Source organism: Netta rufina (assembly GCF_964035555.1).
Source record: "Netta rufina genome assembly, chromosome: 2".
NCBI lineage: Eukaryota > Metazoa > Chordata > Aves > Anseriformes > Anatidae > Netta > Netta rufina.
In genome coordinates this window covers 23940372-23962119 of record NC_140124.1, presented here as the reverse complement: position 1 = coordinate 23962119, position 21748 = coordinate 23940372, and the positions used below count along the sequence as shown (strand labels likewise).

Sequence of the window (21748 nt, the reverse complement as noted above, 5' to 3'; positions counted from 1 at the left end):
ACATTTGTGCCACACAGATGCAGGGCAGGCCCTGCCTGTGGTTCAGCGTACATCTCCCTCAAAGCATACCACAAACCAATCACGTGATGAAAAGAAAACAGAAGCACAACAGGGAGGCCACAACAAAAATCCAGGGGAAAAAAAAAAAAAAAAAAAAGTATAATTTGTATCATACTTTTTGGATACTATGCTTTAGTTACAAGCATATGTTTTTATATATTACTAATCATGAATGGAGTTTCTGCGTTTCTGCTTAGTAAGAGCCTTTAGCAAGAGCCTGTAATGCTTTGCGACTGCCAAAGTTTCAGCAGCTGCACATCCAATTCAGTGTTGTGTAGCTTAAATATGTTACCTAATCCTTCCCTGTTCTGAATGCTCCCCTATCCTTTGTGATTCAGATTATTCTACAACAGTAATCAATTCAATTACAAATATTTATGTTTACAAAAGACATATGATGACAACTACCCGATAGCTTTGACTCAGATTATTAATTTTCACATTAGTCATTAAATGAGCCAAAATTATTCATCTTGTCAAGCACAGATTCTACTTTAAAAACTACAACCACTAGCTAAGGATAATGTTCACAGCACCGCAGTATGGAGAAGAATAAATGAATACTGCAAGTGACTGAAGTGCCAGAGTAAGCCTGAGATTTTTGATAACATCACATAATGTTCACTGTATTTCAACATTTTCAATTCATCCCACACTTCATCTTGTTTAGGAGGTCAGTAATAAAACCATGATTTAATAAATCCAATATTTTTGGCATATTTGATTCAGGAGTTTTGTTCGTTTTTGTTAACTCAGAGCACTAAAAAGTTGACTGATCTCTTTCTGAGCACTTAGCACAGACAAATGTTAAAGCACCCCATTATGTTCCGATAATGCCTATTAATTATTTTTCTTTTAAACTGTTTTTGTAATAGTTTTAAGACTGAAACTGTTTTTTTTTTTTTTTTTTTTTTTTTTTTCCCTTTCTTTCTTAATTTTAAGCATATTTGTACCAGAGTTTACAGCACTGTCAGTCATTGGAAATTCATTACCCATACTTTGCCACAGATATCACATGCCACCTTTAAAGTGAGTTATTTTCTCTGCCACAGACCTTCAGTCTTATAGTGAGTAAAGACAAGTGTAAAACACACTTCTGAAGGTTGTGGGTGGAGATAGGGCTTGGCTGGTTCAGGTTTTGCTTCAAAACATGCCCATAAATTGTACATGGAATACTGCTGCATCTCTCTTCCTAGGAACAAGGAAGGCTCAGAATTGAGATGGATAAGAGCTCCTGGGAGAAGGCTAAATATTCCTGTTCCCTGCATGCAAAGTTCATCAACAGGACCTGTATATTTCTCCTTACTGCTTTTTGGCCCTGGGAAAAAAAAAAAAAAGGTGTCCAGGGAGAAGAAGAAATCAGAGCAGCAATATTAGCTGGAAGAAGAACAAACTGGAAGTTCCTTCTCCCTCTAGTCACAGTAGATGATAGGAGCCTTCCAAGTTGCCTGAAGTAAAAGATTTAGTGAGTGATTTTAAGAGACAGAGACAGTTTTTGTCTGGATGACAACCACATTGTCACTCAGTCTGGTGTTGCACAGATTGCGGAATGGTGGGTCAGGGGCAAGTGTCTTTTTATTTTGTCAAAGATATTTTATTGAAGTCAAATGCTCATAAAAAGTAATATTACCTCTAAAGCTGCCAGCAGAGAAAAAAAGGCAGAGAGAAAAAACTATGGATGCTTTTCCCAAAAGACTGCAGCTATTTCAATGCAGCATCACTAATTAAAAAGCAAAACAGCTTTCATAAATATATTTATTTTTAAGGCAGGGATGCAAACAGGCAATGCAGGCATGACAGATGCGAGCCTACACTCCACTTGTTCACCAATGATAGGAGTTACAGAAAATTGATTCAGCTACAACAAGCACATCCAAATGAAAAAATGATCTTATGTGTAGATAAAAATGAAATGCAGCTAGGAATGCCATAAAATGAAGTAAAAGATACAGTTAAATAGAGCTACTATTTCAAAGGTTAAAAAAAAAAAAAAGTTTTAGCAGTGTGATACATTTTCACAGGATGTGCTGAAGTGTAGAAAAAAGTATTTAAAAATTAAACTATAAGTTTACAAAACAAAAGCCATTTATAGACAGCTGCAAACAGTGTCTCAGGAGAACCCAGAAGAAAATGGAAAAGGCTGGGGGAGGTGGCCTTGCACCAGACAGAAAGAGGCACAAATCAGAATGAAGATCATCATGAAAACCAACTGGCAGTCAGTTTGCTGCTGTGACCACTTGAGTTTCTTCTGTAGGAAGCAACCCAGATTATTTCAAGGGTCCAAGAGGCATGAGCAGTAGCAGAGGAAGCCTGCAGTACAGATTTCAGTTTGGACCAGAATGAATAGTCAGGACAGTCAGGAGTAAGCCTTGTACCTCCATTTGCCACAACCACCACATTTTGGAGCTTGGCGAGCTCCACACAAGATGCACCTACAAAAGATAGCAGCTCTCAGCTCCATCCAGGCTGCAGCAGTAGCTTCCACCAGAAACAGAACAGGGCATAACTTACATGTGGGGCCATGTACTTAAGATACATTGCCTACCTTCACTTTTGGAAAAACTAAGTAAGACATCTTCAAAACTAAAGAAGAGGAGTCTGCACCTACTATAAACCAGGACTTATTGAATCTAGAGGTGAGGAATCTTTTCTCATTCCTCACCTCCAGTTGTAATATCACACAGTATATTAACATAGTTATAAATAAATGGTAGATATACAGCCTTGGTAGCTACCAAAAGATGTATACAACTCTGTATTTGGAACTAACAAAATCTGTGGACTGAAACTATTACTTTTTGCCAATTTTCCTTCTAGCTAATAGAGAAGTTGCAGGCACCTAACCACATTTTTTCATCAGGATACTTGGTTTAACATTCTCAGGGACAGGTATACTTAAAACTATATTAGATAATAGCTTCACAGCCTCACACACAAATTCTTTGAAGGGCTTAAATCCTCATGCTTTTTGTAAGGCTTGGGCTTTCATACAGAAGTAGAAAATTCTGAAATCATGATGTGTGAAAACAACACCCCACTAAAAAAGCTAAGCCTGATACATTAGAAAACATTTTTTATTTTTTTTTTTGCTTAAACATACTTTCCCAAGACTCTTACAACTGCAAATTAAGATGTTCTCTATATTTCCAAATACTTGTATATTCTGCTTATTCTTTATTTAAAATATTTAAGTGACAGCAAATAGCCCATCTGAAGCCTATCACAAAGAAAGGCAGTGTCAAACACAAGACCCAAGGGGACAGCAGTATGTGTGTCCATCAAAGTAATTTGGATTTTTATTCTATTTACAGTTCCTCATCTTAAAGTAAGCCTGAGGGAACAGTGTTGTCTTTATCTTGTAAATATGGAGAAAATTCAGAAATATAATTAGGATGAACATGTGCCATAGAAACCAAAACATAAGCAAATAATGGCTTTGCTTCTGCAAAAGTACTGTTTTACAGGAAATAATGTACAGCATTCTTTGGAAAAAGAAAGATTACCTGGTTTTGTATTTATAATAGCTTGCAACAAGACAGAAAGGAAATGAATATCCATCAGTAGTCCGCAGTTTCATCAATTAAAGAATTAAAAAGCAGGGAGCATCAATGGCTTAATCCCACAGGTTAGCCCCAGAGAGCTGAGACTAATTTGTTGCCACTGGAATTTAATTGCTCAACTGGAAGTTTTTAAAAATGGATCTGTGGATCACATAACCAGTGATTCTGAACAAACACTGTCTACAATTCTGAAACTGAAATTCCTGAAGGACCTCTAGCAAGAAGGGTCTGGCAGGGAGAGAAGGCTAATTAACATGGCTCAGTTCAACCCTTAAACATCAACTAGAGCTCCAGATAGACAACTGTGTCCAGAAGCAAGAACAAAAATAGGTGACAAAGCCTCAGAACTGTGATTACGTGCGTTAACAAATTGAGTACAGTGCAACAAAGCGTTGAGATATTATGCAGTAACCATCATATCTCTTCTGCAAGACAAGAGTGATGCAAACTTTTAATTGGCATGCTTGCTGAGATCTGGGAGTTGTTAGTGTTTGTGACTGGGTTCCTTCCTTCCTTTCTGCACAGCCTGTCCCCCCAGCTGAAGAAAACCTTTGTGTGTTTGGCTGAGCAGGTATTTTTGACACGGAGTCTGAGAGCAGGTAAAGATTTCACTGAAAATCCCAGACAGATTAATTCAGTTTTAGATTGGTAGGAGCTCCAAACACCACATTAGGTTTTAGTAATTACTGTTATAAATTAAAGCTAGCTTTGGCTGCTGGCCTGGTAAGAGATATTACTAAATATATACAATCTTCATTAATATTATTTAACAGAAAATGGTAATTTTATTTCTCCAATGGGATGCTTGTTGCAGAAGGGCAGATTCATTTGCTTCCACTTCTCTATGTTTTCTCCCTTTTTATACCAGTTTCTTTTTTTTAATAATACAACTGGCCATTAAAAAAATTGAACTAGCAGTACATCAGACTCTACACTTGGCTACTCAGAGAAATATTTCTAACGTGCCCATAAACTTCAGAAGTGCTGCTGAATACTGCTCTTAGATTGTAAAGACAGCTGCAGCAAGCTTGGAAAGGGAAAAGCTGTTGCTGCAATTCCCTCCCCATTCAGCAGCACCTATAGAGCAGCTAGCCAGCTTAGCACCAAAGCTTTCCTGCTAAATCTTCTTTCTGCCTCCACAATTATATATAGTTTCTGCAATAAATATGCTTTAGAAGACAGGTAACTCAGGATTTAGGGGAGTGATGCATTAGCAAGCCCAATTACCCGTGTAGGCTATCCTCCTCAAAGACAAGCTCAGTGGACCCTGATATTGTCAAGAAAAAGTAGTTATGTGAATTACGATGTCCTCTCATTGGGGAACAATTACAGCTACTATGTCTACTGCATATTACATCTTAAGTTATACAGCGCTGCAGCCTTGGAGCATTCCTTTGAGTGTGAAACGGCACAAAGGACTTTCAAAACTAATCTTAGCTTATCCCAAACCTCTCAGAGCTGAATGTTCAGGTTTCTACATAGGGAAATGAAGCACAGAGCCAGTGTTTTAACAAGCATATTCAGCACATGAAACTAAGGTTATGAAACCGAGCAGCAAGGAAAGCTCGGAAGCTCTAGCGATGGAAAAGCAGGTTCCACCTCACCCACCACCATGTGTCCAAGTCCTGCACTCACAGAGGAATTGAGAGGACACCTGTGTTTTTCCTGTCCACACTACCAAAATGTTTAAGCAACAGTCATACATCACAAGGATGTTATCTTGCAGCATTCACATCATCTGTTCAAAAATATTTATTTTGTTTGTTTGTTTTTTTTAGATTGGCCAAACATACACGATAAGGAGGAATTGTACCATTTGTTTTTTGATGGCAGTCATTCTCATTTAATTTAATATACTGCACATCATTTCTCAGTGAATGAGCACAGAAAATTCATCAATGTTATACAACTAATTGATGTACAACAATTATGAGGTATTGCAAAAAAAAAAATCCTCATTTAAAATATTTTGTTTTCTTACACTAAACTTTGAGTTCTCTACTAAATTTTTAATTTTCCAGAAAAAATATGTTTTCCATTAATTTCTCAATTTCTGCGTTCAGGAAAACAAATACTGGAATAAAATGCTCAGTATGACAAGTGAAGATTTAAGCACTTCCAAAGTAGAACAACAAAGGGAATGATGTCAAAGTGCAAGACAAGTGTAACAAATATCATCTGTGTGATCTATACACAGAAGACACACTCTGCATGTCTGACTGGCTTCCCTTTTATGTTAAAATAATTTGGCTTAATTCCCAGAAAGTAACTGGATCAAGTCTCTACAAATCTATTTATTCATTAAATCCTTCTAATAACGGCCCCCTTTCTGCACAGTGATTCTTAATATCTACCTCAGAACAGAAGAAAAACAGAAAAACTGTGAGATCAGCTACGAAAATACCTAATCAAAATAACACAGGTGAAAAGATTTTATATGTTCATGTAAAAAGAAGTACATTCACCTAATATAACTCACAATAGTTCCCTCAAATTCTGTGAACCTACAATGACTTACCTCACTGAAGATCTAGTACTGAAAGCCTAAAATATATTTGCTCAGGTGCTTTAAGACAGTATTGTTTGTCTTAAGAGCCAATGTTTGAATGGAGGAGAGGGGTTACCAACATTGGAACACTATCCTGACTTGGAATCAGTTTTAAAGACTTCTAACAAGTTCTTCTTATAAGAACTTTCAAATATTTTTATTTTTAAAGAAAAAAAAATAAAAGTACTTCATATGCTGATCATTTTCACTTTAGATAATGATCAGCTTCAATGAAACCACTGATTGGACTTTTTCTGTACAGTCATCATTACTGTGCATGCCTTGAATGTGTTCTCTTTTTGACTCTTACCTTCACATTTTCTGGATGAAGCCCTCCAGGATGTTTGTCCATGTACTGACATAAATCAGTGTGCTAAAAGAAAGTCAGATGGAAAAATGTGTATTAATATCTGTAAGACTATAATAATAAATATCCTCTTACTTAAGAGTGGAAAGAACAAATGGAAAATAAGTTTTCCCTCCTGCCCCTCCACTTACCTTTAGGCTCCTTTTTTTTTTTTCTTTAAACAATCTTAACTTGACTGAGTATTCACCAAATGCAAATTATTTTTTTTTTTCCCATTGCTCTGTATATAATAAATTAATTATTTGAATTTCAGTATCATTTTATAACTTGTAAGGACCATATCACCATCAATGCCATACAGGTATTATATGGGTGGAAGAGGAAGAAACTAAGGGAGAACCTCAAATGTTACTCATATTATTCACATTAAAATGTTGCCTTTTAAAATATAAGTTTATAGTGATTCTAAATTAAGATGGTTTAATAGTTTAGAAAATAAATGTCAAAGGCACTGCAGATCAGGTTATTTAATACTTTTCAGCTCAAAAAGAAGCACATATTGTGCACATGTACAGCTATTAATTATAGATACTTTAGCAAATAGCCTCACTGAAGACTCAAACATTTACATTTTCACTTTATAGTTGCATACATTCCCTGCTAATATACCATAAAATCTTTTCAGAAAATAAGTAGACTTACAATGTATAGATTAATGTTATTCACTGTTATAATATTTATTACTTACTAATAAGCATTTATTATTTTTACTATGGAATCACTATTTTCTCTAAATTCTTCTCTTGTACTTCACTTTCCTACGAGTCAGCAGCATACTGCCAGTGAAGTGGCATTTTGTTTCTCTGATTTGTTTGCACAACTCAGCTTCTGGAATTATATTCAGAATAAACAAGGCAAAAATATTAATGGGATTAACCACCAAAAACTGAGACTGACTCTGCCTTCCACATCTGTTTTCAGAACACATCTGGCAAAAATCATCCAGCATTCCTTGAAAAGCTACTTGGCGATGCCTGCCTCACATACAAAACAGACTGACAAAATATCAGCAGTTTTCAAGGTGAGAGTTTTGGAAAAAAGCTGCCTTTGGCATACCAAAGCGGTTTCTCTGTGCAACATTTCTGAGTCCAAGAACCATTCTAGTGCTCTCTTGGAGAAGTATCGTATGGTTACATAGGGAAGTTTACATCTGCTAAGATGCAAGATCAATGCTGACCACAACTGTTGTGTATCATCTTCTACTCTTCTGAAGTCTTAAACTATGAAAATGCACTGCATGTGTAGAATTAAGATTGTAATGATGTATGATGCACTAATTGACTACATTGTGCACTAACGCATTTTTTCAGAAGTTCTTACATGGCTTTAAGAAAGCGAGTGTTTCCACTGCAGGACATTGCTTGGGTCCCAAAATGAACTGTATGAATCTCACACTCAAACAGATACACCACACCAAGTACAGCAGAACAGAGCTCCTTCCTAAACACAAGCAACAGTAAGTAATACTTCAATTCATAACTGCTGGTATTAGTGAATGGAGTAACAAAGAAAGAAAATGTCTGAATTTCTGCTTTAGATGCCCAGGCAGGGAGATTGGGGCACCTCCATACCATTCCTACCACATGTTCCCCAGCAATGCACGCTCACTGATTTGGGTTGGCTGAAAGAAGATCATCAGTTCCCTGCACTTCATAATGACATAGCCTGTTCAGTGGGAAACCTACTGCCTCCTTCACCTCCTATTGATTTCTGCAGTTTGCAACTAGTCCGCTGACAGAAACCAGACCAGAGGAAGACAAACCCAGTGCTACTTCTAAAGGTCCCATCTGAACCCCTAGCATCCCAGCTGTCCTCTAGTTGTTCCTTCCTATTCACCAAAAGCTTTCTCAGACCACCATTTTCAGCCACATCATGAGTAACAGCAATAAAAGTCATCTTTTTATTTCTAATAGACTTGTAATGACCTGCGAGGATAAAACCGTCTTCTTCCCCTTATATTACAGTTATCATTTGAATGCTTTTCCTCCATACGTGAACATCAACCGTGATCATGTTTGCATCATGTACCATTCGCTACTTCTTCCTAAATCAAGGACCTGCTCAACTGGTAGGCTGCTATAACCTGCAGCAGTAGTTCTCTCCTGCAAAAACTGATTGCTTATATCCACCAAAAATTTCATGTAAGCACCAGCTTCTACAGAGTTCTTGAAAACTAACAAAGTCAACTGTGCAGCAGTTGCAGCAGTCTTTTGGCATTTACTTTTTCTTCTTCACACAAGCTACACACACAGAGAAGCCTCTACCAAATCTTCAGACAGACAGCAAACAGAAATACAAAGTGTTTTCTTTTCAAATTTTTCAAGAATTTCCCCTCCTGAAACTAAGCTAGAAACTGTTTCACAAGAGCAATTGACACTATGCTATGAAATGGGAAAGCAGCTCATAAAATTATAGAACATTTTTCCATTTTTCCTGACTAAAAAAAAAAAAAAAAAAAAGAGGGTAGAGGGAAAGCAAAAGCAGCATCAGCTGCTATTCTTTTCCCAAGGTAGGGGCTCAATGCACATTGAATTATGTATTAGTATAGCCAGGAAGGCTGACAGCGCTGCACAGACAGCTATTTCTAAAACCTTTTTCCCTTTTGGCGGGTAAGTGTCCGCTCCAGTGCTTGTGTGTTCAAGCGACACTGAGGACAACGACATGAATGCAAGTTTCAGAAAAGCATTAGAAAAGGAAACAGAGAAAACTGGACAAAAGTAGTCTTCTAACAATATTCCATGAATGTCTATGGTACCACATAGATGAATAAAGTCTTTTCCTTTCACACTATATTTCAAAGTAGAAGGCCCCATGTTCCCCCAAGTGGAACAGTAGCTGCAGATGCAGCAGGACACACCTTGACACCGGCCGGGGTTTTGCTGTGCTTAGCACCTTGGTCTAATAGAACACACGCTCTGAAGGAAAACTCAAGATTCAATTACATATCAGTCCTAACATAGAACTATACTGAAATAAGGTAGCAAAACAAACAACAAATGAACCAACACACCTTCTACAGTTCTTTTTCCACTGTCTCAGAGGTGAAGACACCTTACAGGGAAACAGGATACAGCAGAAGTGCAGTGCAGAGATTTCCAAGTAATTGCAAATACCTGTCTCACACATTGAGACATTGAGACACTCGATCCCAGGTGGACCTGGCTAGACCAATTCTGCTTTAAGCTAGCTTTTAACAACTCTATCAGCTGTACTGTTAAGCCCCAACACAGGTAAATCACCACAAGTAATTCCATGCTGACAGATTATTTGATATTTTAGATAAATTCAGAATCACCCTCATTCCTGGTCTTAAAACTCCACTAATTTACCCAGGTATATATGCCAATCCTGTGTTAGCACTTTATCACAGCTACACAAAAATATTAAATAGATATAAATCAAGTTTCCACAATGAAGAACTCAAAAGCTAGAAAACTCCATGATTAACAGTGTTTATCCAACCTTTTGTTTGTTTGCTCAATGAATATACATTATGATAACTTTACAAACGTTTGATGTGATCACATAACTTCTTTCCCCTTGCCAGATAAGACATACTCACTGAACAGAATAGGAGTACTTGATTACAGAACAGCTGTTCTGTTTTTGTGTTGTTGATTTTCCTTTTTTTCCCTTTCCTTTCTCACACAGCTTGAAGTCTCTGGCTTATTTATTACTTTGAAGGCAGAAATATTAATCTCACAGGCTTTCCTGCCCTGTTTATTGCTACTCTATTCACATGCTTCACAAACATAAATGACTTTGAGAGCAATTCAGGGGAGCTGTGGCATTACTCCTTTTTATCAGGTAGGGAACTAAAGCAAAGGGAAAATAGTCCTAAGTAACACTGATTTGGGGAACTCAATATAAAGCACTTTGTTTTTGACTTTTCTGAGTATTTGGCATTCTGTGTTTTGACTGACATCAGTTACAGGTGTGAGGATAAAACACTTTTTAAGGGAGACAGAATCTCATGTGGGACAGCAGAAGTCGGTCGTTTCTGAATTTTGATGCAGACAACTCGCAACAACATCATAAAATGGTGGCTATGATGACAATTTCTACTGTGGCATCCACAAAAAAAAAAAAAAAAAAAAAAGTGCAATAAAGTCAAATAAGCACCAGGCCATGCCTTCACTACACAGTCCCCTGCAAATCTACACAACAGGCTCTTCCACAAGGATGGCAAAAGGAGATTGCACACACAACGTTTACTTTTGCACCCACTAATTTTTAATAACTTGACTTTGCCACATCACTAACACAACAACATTTTGTGCAAAATCTGTTATGCTTCAAGTAAACAATTTGATCTCTCCTCCCACTACTGCCTCCTCCTCCTCCAGAAGCAAATTCACTTGCTCTGTGGATGCAATTTACATTATTAAAAAGTTGTGAAAGCCGTCTTTGTGAGGGGAGAGGGAGTTTTCAGACATAGGTCTCAAGTGCAAATGGCAGTTTTTCTGAGGCCTATCACTTGAACAAATTTGGGGAAATTTTCAAAATCATAGCTAAATGCCACCCACAACACACTTTGGCATTTTATTACTTCAAAGAGTTGTATTTTGCTAAATCATACCAGAAGATCATTGCTCCAGGGATGTGACCCAAATGTAAGGTTCTGGCACATACAGCTCCATGTCCCTGAGAAGGCATGTCAAGCATATGTGCTACCTCTCTCAACAAGATAAAACACAAACCCATCCCTCAGTGCCCATCTCAAGTAACTAGACCTCCACTAGGAAACCTCTGCAAGTGCCTTGACCCTCCCTGGACGGGCAGCATGAGTTCTGGTAAGGACAGACACTGCACAAGGCCTCCTAGGACAGGGAAGAGAAAACTCACACTAAGACAGGCTATTTCCACCCTTCCATTTCTAAACTGTATGTAGAAGGACATAAGAGAATGTCCATTTTTGATCCACTCCAAATTCAGTAAGTTTCAAATACTTTCCTCCATATGATGGAGACAAGTATCTCAAATCCTGTATGTACAAGAAAATAAATTAAGTAAGTTGTCTAACATAAATATACAGTCTAAAGAAAAAAAAAATAAAGCTATAAAAGGGTCAATTAAAATCAAGCTTAGGTCAAGGAATAATAAGAAAAAAAAAAAAACACAAACATAGTACTATTTAAAAGCAGAACATGCTCATGTGCTCTTTCTGTGAAGTTCATCACTTCCCCATACCACAAACTACCATAAGAATAGCACAAAAAGTTTACCTTATGAAGTGTTTTTATTTATTTATGAAATATAATTACCTTATGTTTACCTTACGAAATATCAACTTTGGGTTCACATGGAAAAAACTTATTTGGGTTTTGCTTTAAATTTGTGGCAGTGAATAAGTGTATGAAGGTCACTTCTATTCAGTAAGACTGGTTTATGTTAGCAGACACATGCATGTGTGTTTGTGAGCATACTGTGCATAGTCATCTGCTGACAGGAAAAGAAACCAGGCTGATATTTATACAGCTGAACTGAGGTTTACATACATTGCATTCTACTTCTGGAAGAAAGAGGGTATGCAAACAGGAAAAAAGAATGAGACAAATGTTGACAATACAGACTCCTCCCCTCTCTCCTTGAAGAAAGAATTTGAATTATGAATAGATGAGTAAACCACAAGCTATAAATGTCCTCAGATATGCTCTATGCTTGAATGTCAAATTTGTTCAACTATCTTGTTCAGAAATCAGAGACTCTACTAGCCAACATAAAATATTTTCAGACAAAGAGAAAGACATCTCCTTTTAAAGGCATGGCCAATGACATGAAATAAGCTCTACTTCGCCAGCCCTTTCCCATAATAATGTGACCATCATTCTCTTCTAATTAAATTAGCCATTTCTACTTCCCATGCAATACATTCCCTTTCCCTCCTCATCCTCAGTGATGATAAATCTACATGTGACTTCGCTGTCCCATAATTCTGCCTAATTGGTTTCAGCTGTCATTTTTGAAGCTGAAATGCATGGAGAGCCCGGGGCTTGTGAACGGAACAGGAAGCATTTCCAACCACATTCCCATCATGTAAAACCAGCAATGTGAAAAGACCCTGCCATTAAAACAAAAACTACACTATTTGGCTTCTGGCAATGACATCATGCAGCAGACAGATTGTATTGTTTCACTCAGGCAGCAAGACTGTTGCAAGCCATTCTTCTCTGTGAAAAGGAGAGCACATATTATTTATGCCCTGGCAGTTTTACTGACGAAAATACTGTCCCTTTTGTCACCAACAAATTCTTAAACTGATAATACAATTTACCAATAAAAGCACAGGCAGCGGTAATATTTGAAGTGACAGGAGAACAAAGAGAAGTTAATTCTATTTAAATTGAATGTATCCTCTAGCCAAAGCAGTCTGCAGATTACTGCACAACAGTTCAATGCTTTTGGTGTTTTCAAAAGTGTCACCGACCTTCATTTTCAAGCATTTCTATGACTTCCTACAATTCAGTCTTTTCCCATCTGAGAACACAAAGTGTTAGCCTTGCTAACAAAAAATACTCTCTACAAGCCATCTTTGAGCAACTTTCAGAAAATCAGCAGAAGGCAACAGCAGCAGCTGGGCTGAGCAGCAGGGGAAAGATATATACTGGGGATTCAAGAAAAAAAAAAAGACACCTTTAATGAAAACAATTCCGCTAACAGATGTTTCTGGTGACTTGGATCTCTCACACACTGTCAACAAGACGAATACACTTCAAAACACATGAACAATACTATACAGAGAAGGAGGTTGTGAGATGGGGGAGTACGTGATATATAATACAAACCTACCTGAAAATCCTGAGAGAAAAGGGAATGCACAGTTTTCTTATTTGGGGGTGGTGTTAGACAGTGTATATTTACTCATACAAAGTCTCTGCACAAAGTTCTTTCATTGTACAGAAAACAACCTGGTCTGAGAGTCAGATAGGTAGGATATAGCACTGTGCAAAGTGCTGGTGAGCAAACTGCAAGGTCTTCAGCAAAATCCAGTTTTCTACAGATGTATCTTTGTCCTCTTCCTTATTCTCTAGCCACCTTAACAATTGTATCAACTCTGCTTTCTACATAAATCATGTTAAAGGGACAGTAAACACTATTCATTGAGCATGACTAACTTAACAAAAAAAAAATCACATCTCAAAAACACATGGGAATTTGTTTAGTATGATCAAAATCTAGCAGCTTGTGTAAACCATTATGGACTTACAGTCCCCGAGGTCAACAGGTTCGGACAATTTTTATGGGATGAACAACTTGTAATACATATGCATACACATATCTATATGTGCATTTTTTCTTTAATTTGCTAAATCATTAGGTTTTCACAAAACTGACCTATAACCCTTATAGCTACTAAATCCATATATACAAAAATGAAAAAATAAAAATCACTTTGCAAGTTACATCAAGTTTCTACATGTACTTAGAATATGGCAGGTACCCCTAAGCTGGTGGGGACAGAAGTCAATCCAGGATCACATAAATTGACTGCAAACACACAGCAGAGAGACTGCCAAGTCACACACAGACACAGCGTGTAAAGTATCCACACTGGTATGGTCTCAATACTAGCCCTGGACAGCACAAGCTACGCTGCCTCAGGAGTCTTTTCCATTCTCATGTGCTGTGCTGCAAAGACACTGCTATCTTCAGGGCAGGAAAAAAGCAGTCCAAACACTTTAATTAAACACTTCAGTATCTAAGGCAGAACTCTCTCTACATTGGTTGGGTGTCTTATTTTATGCCATGCCTCCTAGTCCCAACTGTCCTTACGTGATCACAGAAAAAAAATTAATAAAAATTATATAGGAAAATTTGCAGTTCAGACTAAGGCATGCAAAAGAAAAAATGATGTTTCTATGGATAATACCCTCTTTACTCATAGCAGTAAAACAAGAAGAAACAATTAGGCCTGTTTTTACTTTCAATTGTTGACTTTTTGTTTATTACTCAAGCCTGATTCTTGAGTCCCAGGAAATTATTTTATAATTATTTTGCCAGAATTGCTTACCCAATGTTTCTATTTAAAAAATTTTCTTAGATGTATTTTCTATCAATCTGAATTAAAAAAAAAAAAAAAAAAAAAAAAAAGTATGAAGATGTATACTGTTAGCTCAGGAAGAGAAATCAATTTTTAAGATTTAAAGTTATGGCAACCGTCACTTTCCAGACAGTTTTTTTGTTTTGTTTTGTTTTTGTTTTTCCCCCCAGTCTGCACCACGTGAATCAGACCACCTCACTGTAAGAGAAATTAAAGTGCAGCTACAACCCACATTATTAAAGAGACAGAGAAAAAAGTGTAATTAGATTGGACAGTCTCTGGTAAGAGTTGAGACAGTGTCAGATTTTACCTCAGAGGGAATTGGACAATGCCAGTTTATTACTGAAATTAAAAGATGAGGAATGTGTGGGATGCAGCCAGAATATTACTTTTTGTAGAGCTGAGCAGAAGTCTATAACATAGAAGTAACCAATTAACCCAAAATTCTAAAAATAGACTTTTTTTTTTTTTTTTTTTTTTACTTTTGTTTAAGCTATGGAAATAAGCAAATATTCACCAAATATTTTTTCTTCAGTTTTTCTGAAGAAATGTATTTTTTCTTAGAAATGTATGCATTTCCCTGAAAGACTATGAGTAGACATATTTAAGTGATGAAAATAAAGAATACAGAAAAATACAAATTTAAAGGATCTCAAAAGCAAACAAACAAACAAAAAACAACAAATTGCCTCAATCAAAATCTACTCTAAATGGCATCATTCTGCTGGTTATTTGTCTAAGATGTTCTTAAAGAATGCTAGTAGTAGAGAAATCATCACTACATAGTACTATCTTCAGTGCTTTATTATACTTAACATTAAAGAGGTTAATAGTTTAATCTCACTCTTCCTCGCTGTAATTTCAGGTCCTTTTCTTTTTTAGAATGGCTCAGGTTGGAAGGGACCTTTTATTCTCTTTACTATTGACATGAAAATAAATAGGTCAATTCTTTCTCTATGATCTATTTAACGGTGTGCAACCATATCATTTCCCTCCCCCCACCCCCTCCATTATAAACAGCCTTACTTTGTCTGACTTTTCCTCAGAAGGAGAAAAAGTCATTTATTCTGGATATTTGCTCTTTCCTGTTATTTTTCCCCCTCAGCTTCCCAGTTGATTTATATTTTCCTTGTTTGTACAAATATACCATTTTAGCTGGTGGCCTTATCTGTGTTGAGTAGAGCATTAGCACCAGCATATGCATCTTGCTATGTGTGAGTGTGGTTTTGATGGACTATAATGATGCTCTAAATCTTCATCTCTAACTTAGAAAACACTAATGGAGATGTCTCAGTACATAGAATATTGTACTTGTTTTCTAGTGTTTCATCTGCCTGCTTATCTTTGGATATTTTTTATGCTTTGTTTTTTTTTTTAATTATTATTTTTTTAAAAAGAAAACTCTACATTGAATACATTTATTGATAATTAAAAGGAGAATAAATAATAGATGTTAATTATTAAATGATGGAGAAAGCACAGTGCCAAACTAAACAATATTTGGTAAGGTTCTAAGAAACATTAGTAAATTGTACAAACAATTGACACACAGCCTCACACTCTGTTGGACTGATAGTCTTGATTAATCTTATCTATTCATAAGTATGTACTCATAAGTATGTACTCTTCATACAAAGTCCACACATACTTTGTGAGACCTTCAAAGTCAGGACAATGACACAACTGAGTTTGAAATCCTCCTCCCACTAGGCCTGTGCAGATCTCTCACTAGGCCTTCTTCACCTAGCAGGAGCTGATGAGCTTTAAAAATACATTTTTTGATTCCTTCTTTCCTGCTGATTCCAGCATCTGGCACAGGCTTTACCTCTCACCAAAGCACCAAGCAATTTCCTTCTGAAATCCCTTCTGAATCCCTGCCTCCTGAAGCTGACTTTGCATCTCCACCCTATACTTGGACATTAGCAGCTCCCACCTCCAATCTGCTCATTAATACTTGAAAAATAGGGGTTTCCCAGGAGAAGTATTCCCTTAATGCCTGTTCTTAATAGTACAGGTTTTCCTTTCTCTCTGCTCCCTCTCAGCCTTTTTCCATTGCCTTTTTGACTGCAATTTTAGTAGGGCAACTTGTGGCAAACCCAGGTACATGAGGCAGGGGTTACAACAACAGGAGAATAGCTCCTTCGTTGATCAAGGCACATGGAAACCACTTTTTTCATTGTTCCTGTGCCTGAGAGCCCTCAAAAACTACCTCCTTCCCAGAGGTAGACAAAGGAAGAGGACTGCAAGCAGGGTGTCCTCCCAGCCACCCCTGGTTTGACAAGCACAGCAACAGGGAAGAAAATGGCCCCATTATTTCAGTCACACCAAAATAAGTGAACTCAGACAAAAGTAAAGCATCTCTGGGACTCTATGGGTTTTCCATGCTCTCTCTTCCATTTTAAACAACACTGTTTATTTTCGCATACCACCAATTCTATCCGACCTTTAGTTTCTATACATTTTCTCTAATAAAATAAACAGGAGACCAATAATACAGTTTGATCCAAATCATCATCAATGTTAAAAAAAATAAAATTTTCAGTGAAAAAAGATTTTGATCCTTTTAGCTAATGAGTGTTGATCATTAGCTAAAGTACTGTTGCACAGTACTTTTCTAATATGTTCAGTGTTGAGCTCAAAATCTCATGTTTTGGATCTTCAGCTCTGCAACTCTTAATTCCACAAAATAATATACGTGTGAATTTCCAATCAGCATGAAAATAAGAAACTTGCAGCTGCTATTTTTTTTTCACTTTATTACGCCAACTTATAACAAGTTATTTTAGTTGCTGTAATCAAGCAAGGAGAATTAGGTTTTCTTCTTTAATAAAAAGTAATTTTTAAGAGGGAAAAACATACACAAGGATTAAAATAGGCAAGGTAATTGAAAATGCTTGGTTTTAAATTATACTATTAGATTAGTCTGGTTTGCTTTTTTTGTTGTTCTGCGTGTTTTTTTTTTTTTTTTTTTGGTGCTGTTGAGGCAGAAATAATATTATTCATTACTCATACTTCCAATTATAAATGTGTCTGTTCTTGTTTCAAATCTAGTTCATAAATATTGAAAGCATAATATAACGTATTGCTACACAAGCTCACTTTTGCATGCCAGGAATAGGACAAGTTACCAGTTCTTTTCTTTAAAATAATATACTTATGTAATTATACATAACACTAAAAACCTCATTATCATTCTAACGAGTCAGTTGTAATATGTATTGGTTAGGATTGCCATTCAGGAATTGAGTGTTTACAAATACAATTGTCTTCCTTTTACACGATAATTAAAAAAATGAAGAAACAAATGATAGCAGCTAATGACAATTTTAAAAGAAACAGATGTGAACACATCTTCTTTAAAGATGACTGTTAAAATGTCTGAGATCTCACCTGTAAAATTCATAATTTCCTTTGGCAAGGTTGGCACATTAGCGACATATCCACACCTGGCACATCCACCAGGCGATGTACAGTAATGCCTAACCAGAGCTTGGAGAGGAGGAGCAATAAACTTACATAAACATACATACATGAACACTTCCATAGCACTGTGAAGCTGAACTGATCTTTTTCATTTGGAAGCCATTACCATATGCAAAACTTGTCAAAATTTAGTCTTTTGTTTTCAGGCCCTGTTTAGTGTATACTGGTACAATTACACAAAAAAAAAAAAAAAAAACACATTTTCTCTAGCATTCATACATGAAAGACTATATCAATCTTTCAGTTTTGAACTACTCATCCTCACAACTCCTCAGGTAATAAGCAATGGCTCTCAGTCATCCAGTGACAAAATTAGAGTTCCATCTTCCTTTTCAGTACACTTGAATGACCAACAATAATCCCATATAGCTGACTTAAGAGTTATCAAAGCATACAAAAAAATATATGGTCCACTGTATATACCAGTCTATTTTCAGTTAAGTTCTTTCATTCAAAAGGAGCAAGCCCCCTTTCTTTTCTTCCACAAAAATGTATAGCTTTCTATTCAATACTAAAATGTTTACAATGTGGAGAATGAAATTCTCCTGCACTTCAACTGTCACACAGATTTTTAAAGACTGTCTTTTCTTGCTTTGGGTCACTACCAAGGTTAAAGTTAGAAAGTTCTGTCATGTTTACTTGTCTAACAGACTTCCATATTAAAAAAAATGAAATCTAATTTGAGGTACCCAGAAAATTTCATCACTGCCATGTTTCCTTTCATAGGGTATTCTGCTTGAAGCTTTTAACTTATTACTGTAATGCACTTTGCTATGAAAGGTGCTACATGAAATGAAATTTCATTCTAGTCTTTCAGGGTCAATGCTGAAACTGAATACCTCTGATAACCTCAGACGTGTCATCAGTATTAATTTCCCAATGAAACTGTCACCGAACTATCTACCCAAAGTTTCCATTTGCTGAGAACTCTTGGATAACTAACCGTTCATCTCTAATTTAATTATGACATCTCAATCAAAAGATTACAATTGAAATGGTCAATAGTAATTAATGGCAATAGTTTAAATGTTCCATGATGCAACTTTGTGAAGTAAATCAAATTCAAATCCTTTCAGGTTTGTTCAGCCTCAGTCCTTCAGAAATGCCCGCCACTATGTAATTTTAATTGCATGAGCATTTCTATTGATTTTGGTAGAAATCACTCATATTATTGAGCTAAGCCATGTACAGGTGTTTTAAAAGGCATTACAGACATAGAGCTCTATAACATCAATTACATAATTAGATTGATTATTTAACTAGCCAAAATTTGTAGATTTGAAGGGCAGCCTTATTTTTTGTCTCTTCATATTCATATAACATCCTGAGAGCTCTCCGATCAAAAAAAAAAAAAAAATCATTGTGATCATCCAATTAGAACTGTACATGAACATGTATTAGAACATGCACACAATTTAGAACATTCTCAAGCATGAAACATTATCAGAGAGCGTTACCTTTTTGATCAGCCCATAACTTTACATTACAGAACAATGAAAACAGACTTTTTTTAAGCAGCTCTGCCATCTCTAAGAATAGAGTAACCTACGATGTCATTAAGATTTGGCTGGTTAGAGAGAACAAAACATCCTTCCCCTTCCTCCTGAACACTAATTTTCCAGACACTGCTCACCAGCCAAAATAGCATAATAATAAAGTACTACTTGAATCAGTTGCTAGAAACTGTTATTAAACAAGATCCTACTACAGTTTAAATTTCTACCATACATGACGGGAAAAAAAGGTGTAGCACCAGAAGGGTTGATCCCAAAAGTGCTATGTTTAAAAAACAAAGACCTAAGTGAATTCAAAAGAAATAACTGCTGAAAGAAGTTCAGCGTGCGTCCACGTTGATGAAAGATGGCAACATGACATAACACATGGCTGGGAGTTAAGCATTTATATACATTACTACTGCACAAAAAATCCAGAAATTTGGCATTATGATAACAGGCAAAAACATCTATTTTCAGGAGTAACATGTTCTCATTTCTCAATGACTTCTGATGAATGCAATTAATACAGTCAAAGATAAAAAGAAATGCAAATTGTATTCACATAAAGTTCTGCAAATAAGTCTACACTGACTGCTAAATAAAATTAGATATGAAAGCTTTTCCTACGCTAATTCAGTTTATAAATTAGAGGCAGAGGAATCACTTATTTTAAGAAAAAGAATTAGATTTGCATAATGTCCCTGTACCTGAGGTAAAACGTATGTAATGCATGCAACTGCTCTGCAGGCTCCTGTCACTGAATACTCATATTATTAAAATGTAGTATTTCTATGTAAGTAGACAGGCTGAATGGATTCTCCAGACAAGAAGTTCCGTGCACTATCATGTAAAAATTTAGGCGTGCTCTCAAAAAACACACTCAAAAAAAAAATCCATCTGTCTGAAGCAGGGACATGCTAAGAGTAAATAGAATATTTCCTACTTTAAAAACCAAACTAGTAATTGCTGTACTTTATAAATGTGGAGCCTTACTGACTGCAACACAGTAACAGATATTACACTGAAAAGCCAACCTTCTCTAAAGCCATTTGTTTCTTTTAAATTACATGTTCTTGGACCCATCTGTGAAAACTGCGAGGTTGATTGTGATACTTTATTGCATAATTCCACAGATAAATGCTGAAGTACTTCTACATAAATACCATATGTTTGTCTTAGGAAAACTAAAAAGATTAATTAGGAGTTCAAGCCCAAGACTTTGCAAAGTAATATTCTGAACACAATTAGATCATTATGCTGTATACTGTGTAAATTGAAGTTTTAATTAGTAGCTAAAATAGTGAGTCATGGCAAAAAAAAAAAAATTATCCAAAAATTCTGAATTGCATGTCAGACTTTTTTCTTTACTTACATTTCTTATAAAGAGACACCACACATAAGCCAGTCACAACAAAAGCCATTTAAATTTGTCACATGCTTCTGATAAAGGATCTACCTGTTAAGAATTTTATTTTTTTCTTCTTACCTACATTATCCTCACCTATTTTAAAATTGTCCATACCACATCTGTAAAGAAAATATTCTAATAAACAAACTGTACCTAGGAAGCAGAGTAATGAACCAATGTGAAGGTCCCTACAGAGTCCTACCAGCCACTTCTCCAGCTCTGACCCAGGTCTAGTCCAGCCTGCCTTCTACTGTTAGCACACTCCATTATAAAGCATCATCTCACATAGCTTCCACACTCCTAAAGAAAGTAGAGGGTTGTTTTGGCCTGATCCATAGATCACTGATGGTAAAGTGAACTTTTCCATAGAATTCAATGAAATCTGGAATATACACAGAACATTAATTACTTTACTCACCACATATTCAAATACAAGTGTCAAGGTCTCCTTGGTGTGAATGATGTCATGAAGCAGCACAATGTTTGCATGTTTCAGTCCTTTCAAAAGAGAAGCTGTAAAGCAAGACATACATGTTATCTTAAAAAGGATCAAAATGTTTTACATTAATTAGCTTTTTTCTTTTTTTTTTTTTTGGTGACTTGGATGATTATTTGACACCTGGGTTTCACAACCTGACAACCAAGAGTTGTATTTCATCTTCTACATATATGGGCTTCTATTCAGTGCATTTGAAAAGCATGTGTTCCTATTCAGTGTTTTTTTCTCCATCTTGCTGGTTAAACTCAGCCTCCCCTAGAGGCAAAAATGAGCTGCGGCTACTGAT

General features: G+C 36.2%; 1 protein-coding gene across 1 annotated transcript in view; it reads right to left on the bottom strand.

Annotated features, from left to right (window-relative positions):
- CDK14 (cyclin dependent kinase 14) overlaps positions 1 to 21748 on the bottom strand; it is a gene marked incomplete at its 3' end in the record, with an annotated part of 181690 nt that overhangs the window by 105997 nt on the left and 53945 nt on the right. Inside the window, exons 4-5 of the mRNA XM_084282821.1 lie at positions 21382 to 21476; positions 6479 to 6541 (exon numbers count right to left, since the gene is read on the bottom strand). Coding sequence (XP_084138947.1) covers positions 6479 to 6541; positions 21382 to 21476 — 158 coding nt within the window. The remainder of the gene's footprint in view (positions 1 to 6478; positions 6542 to 21381; positions 21477 to 21748) is intronic.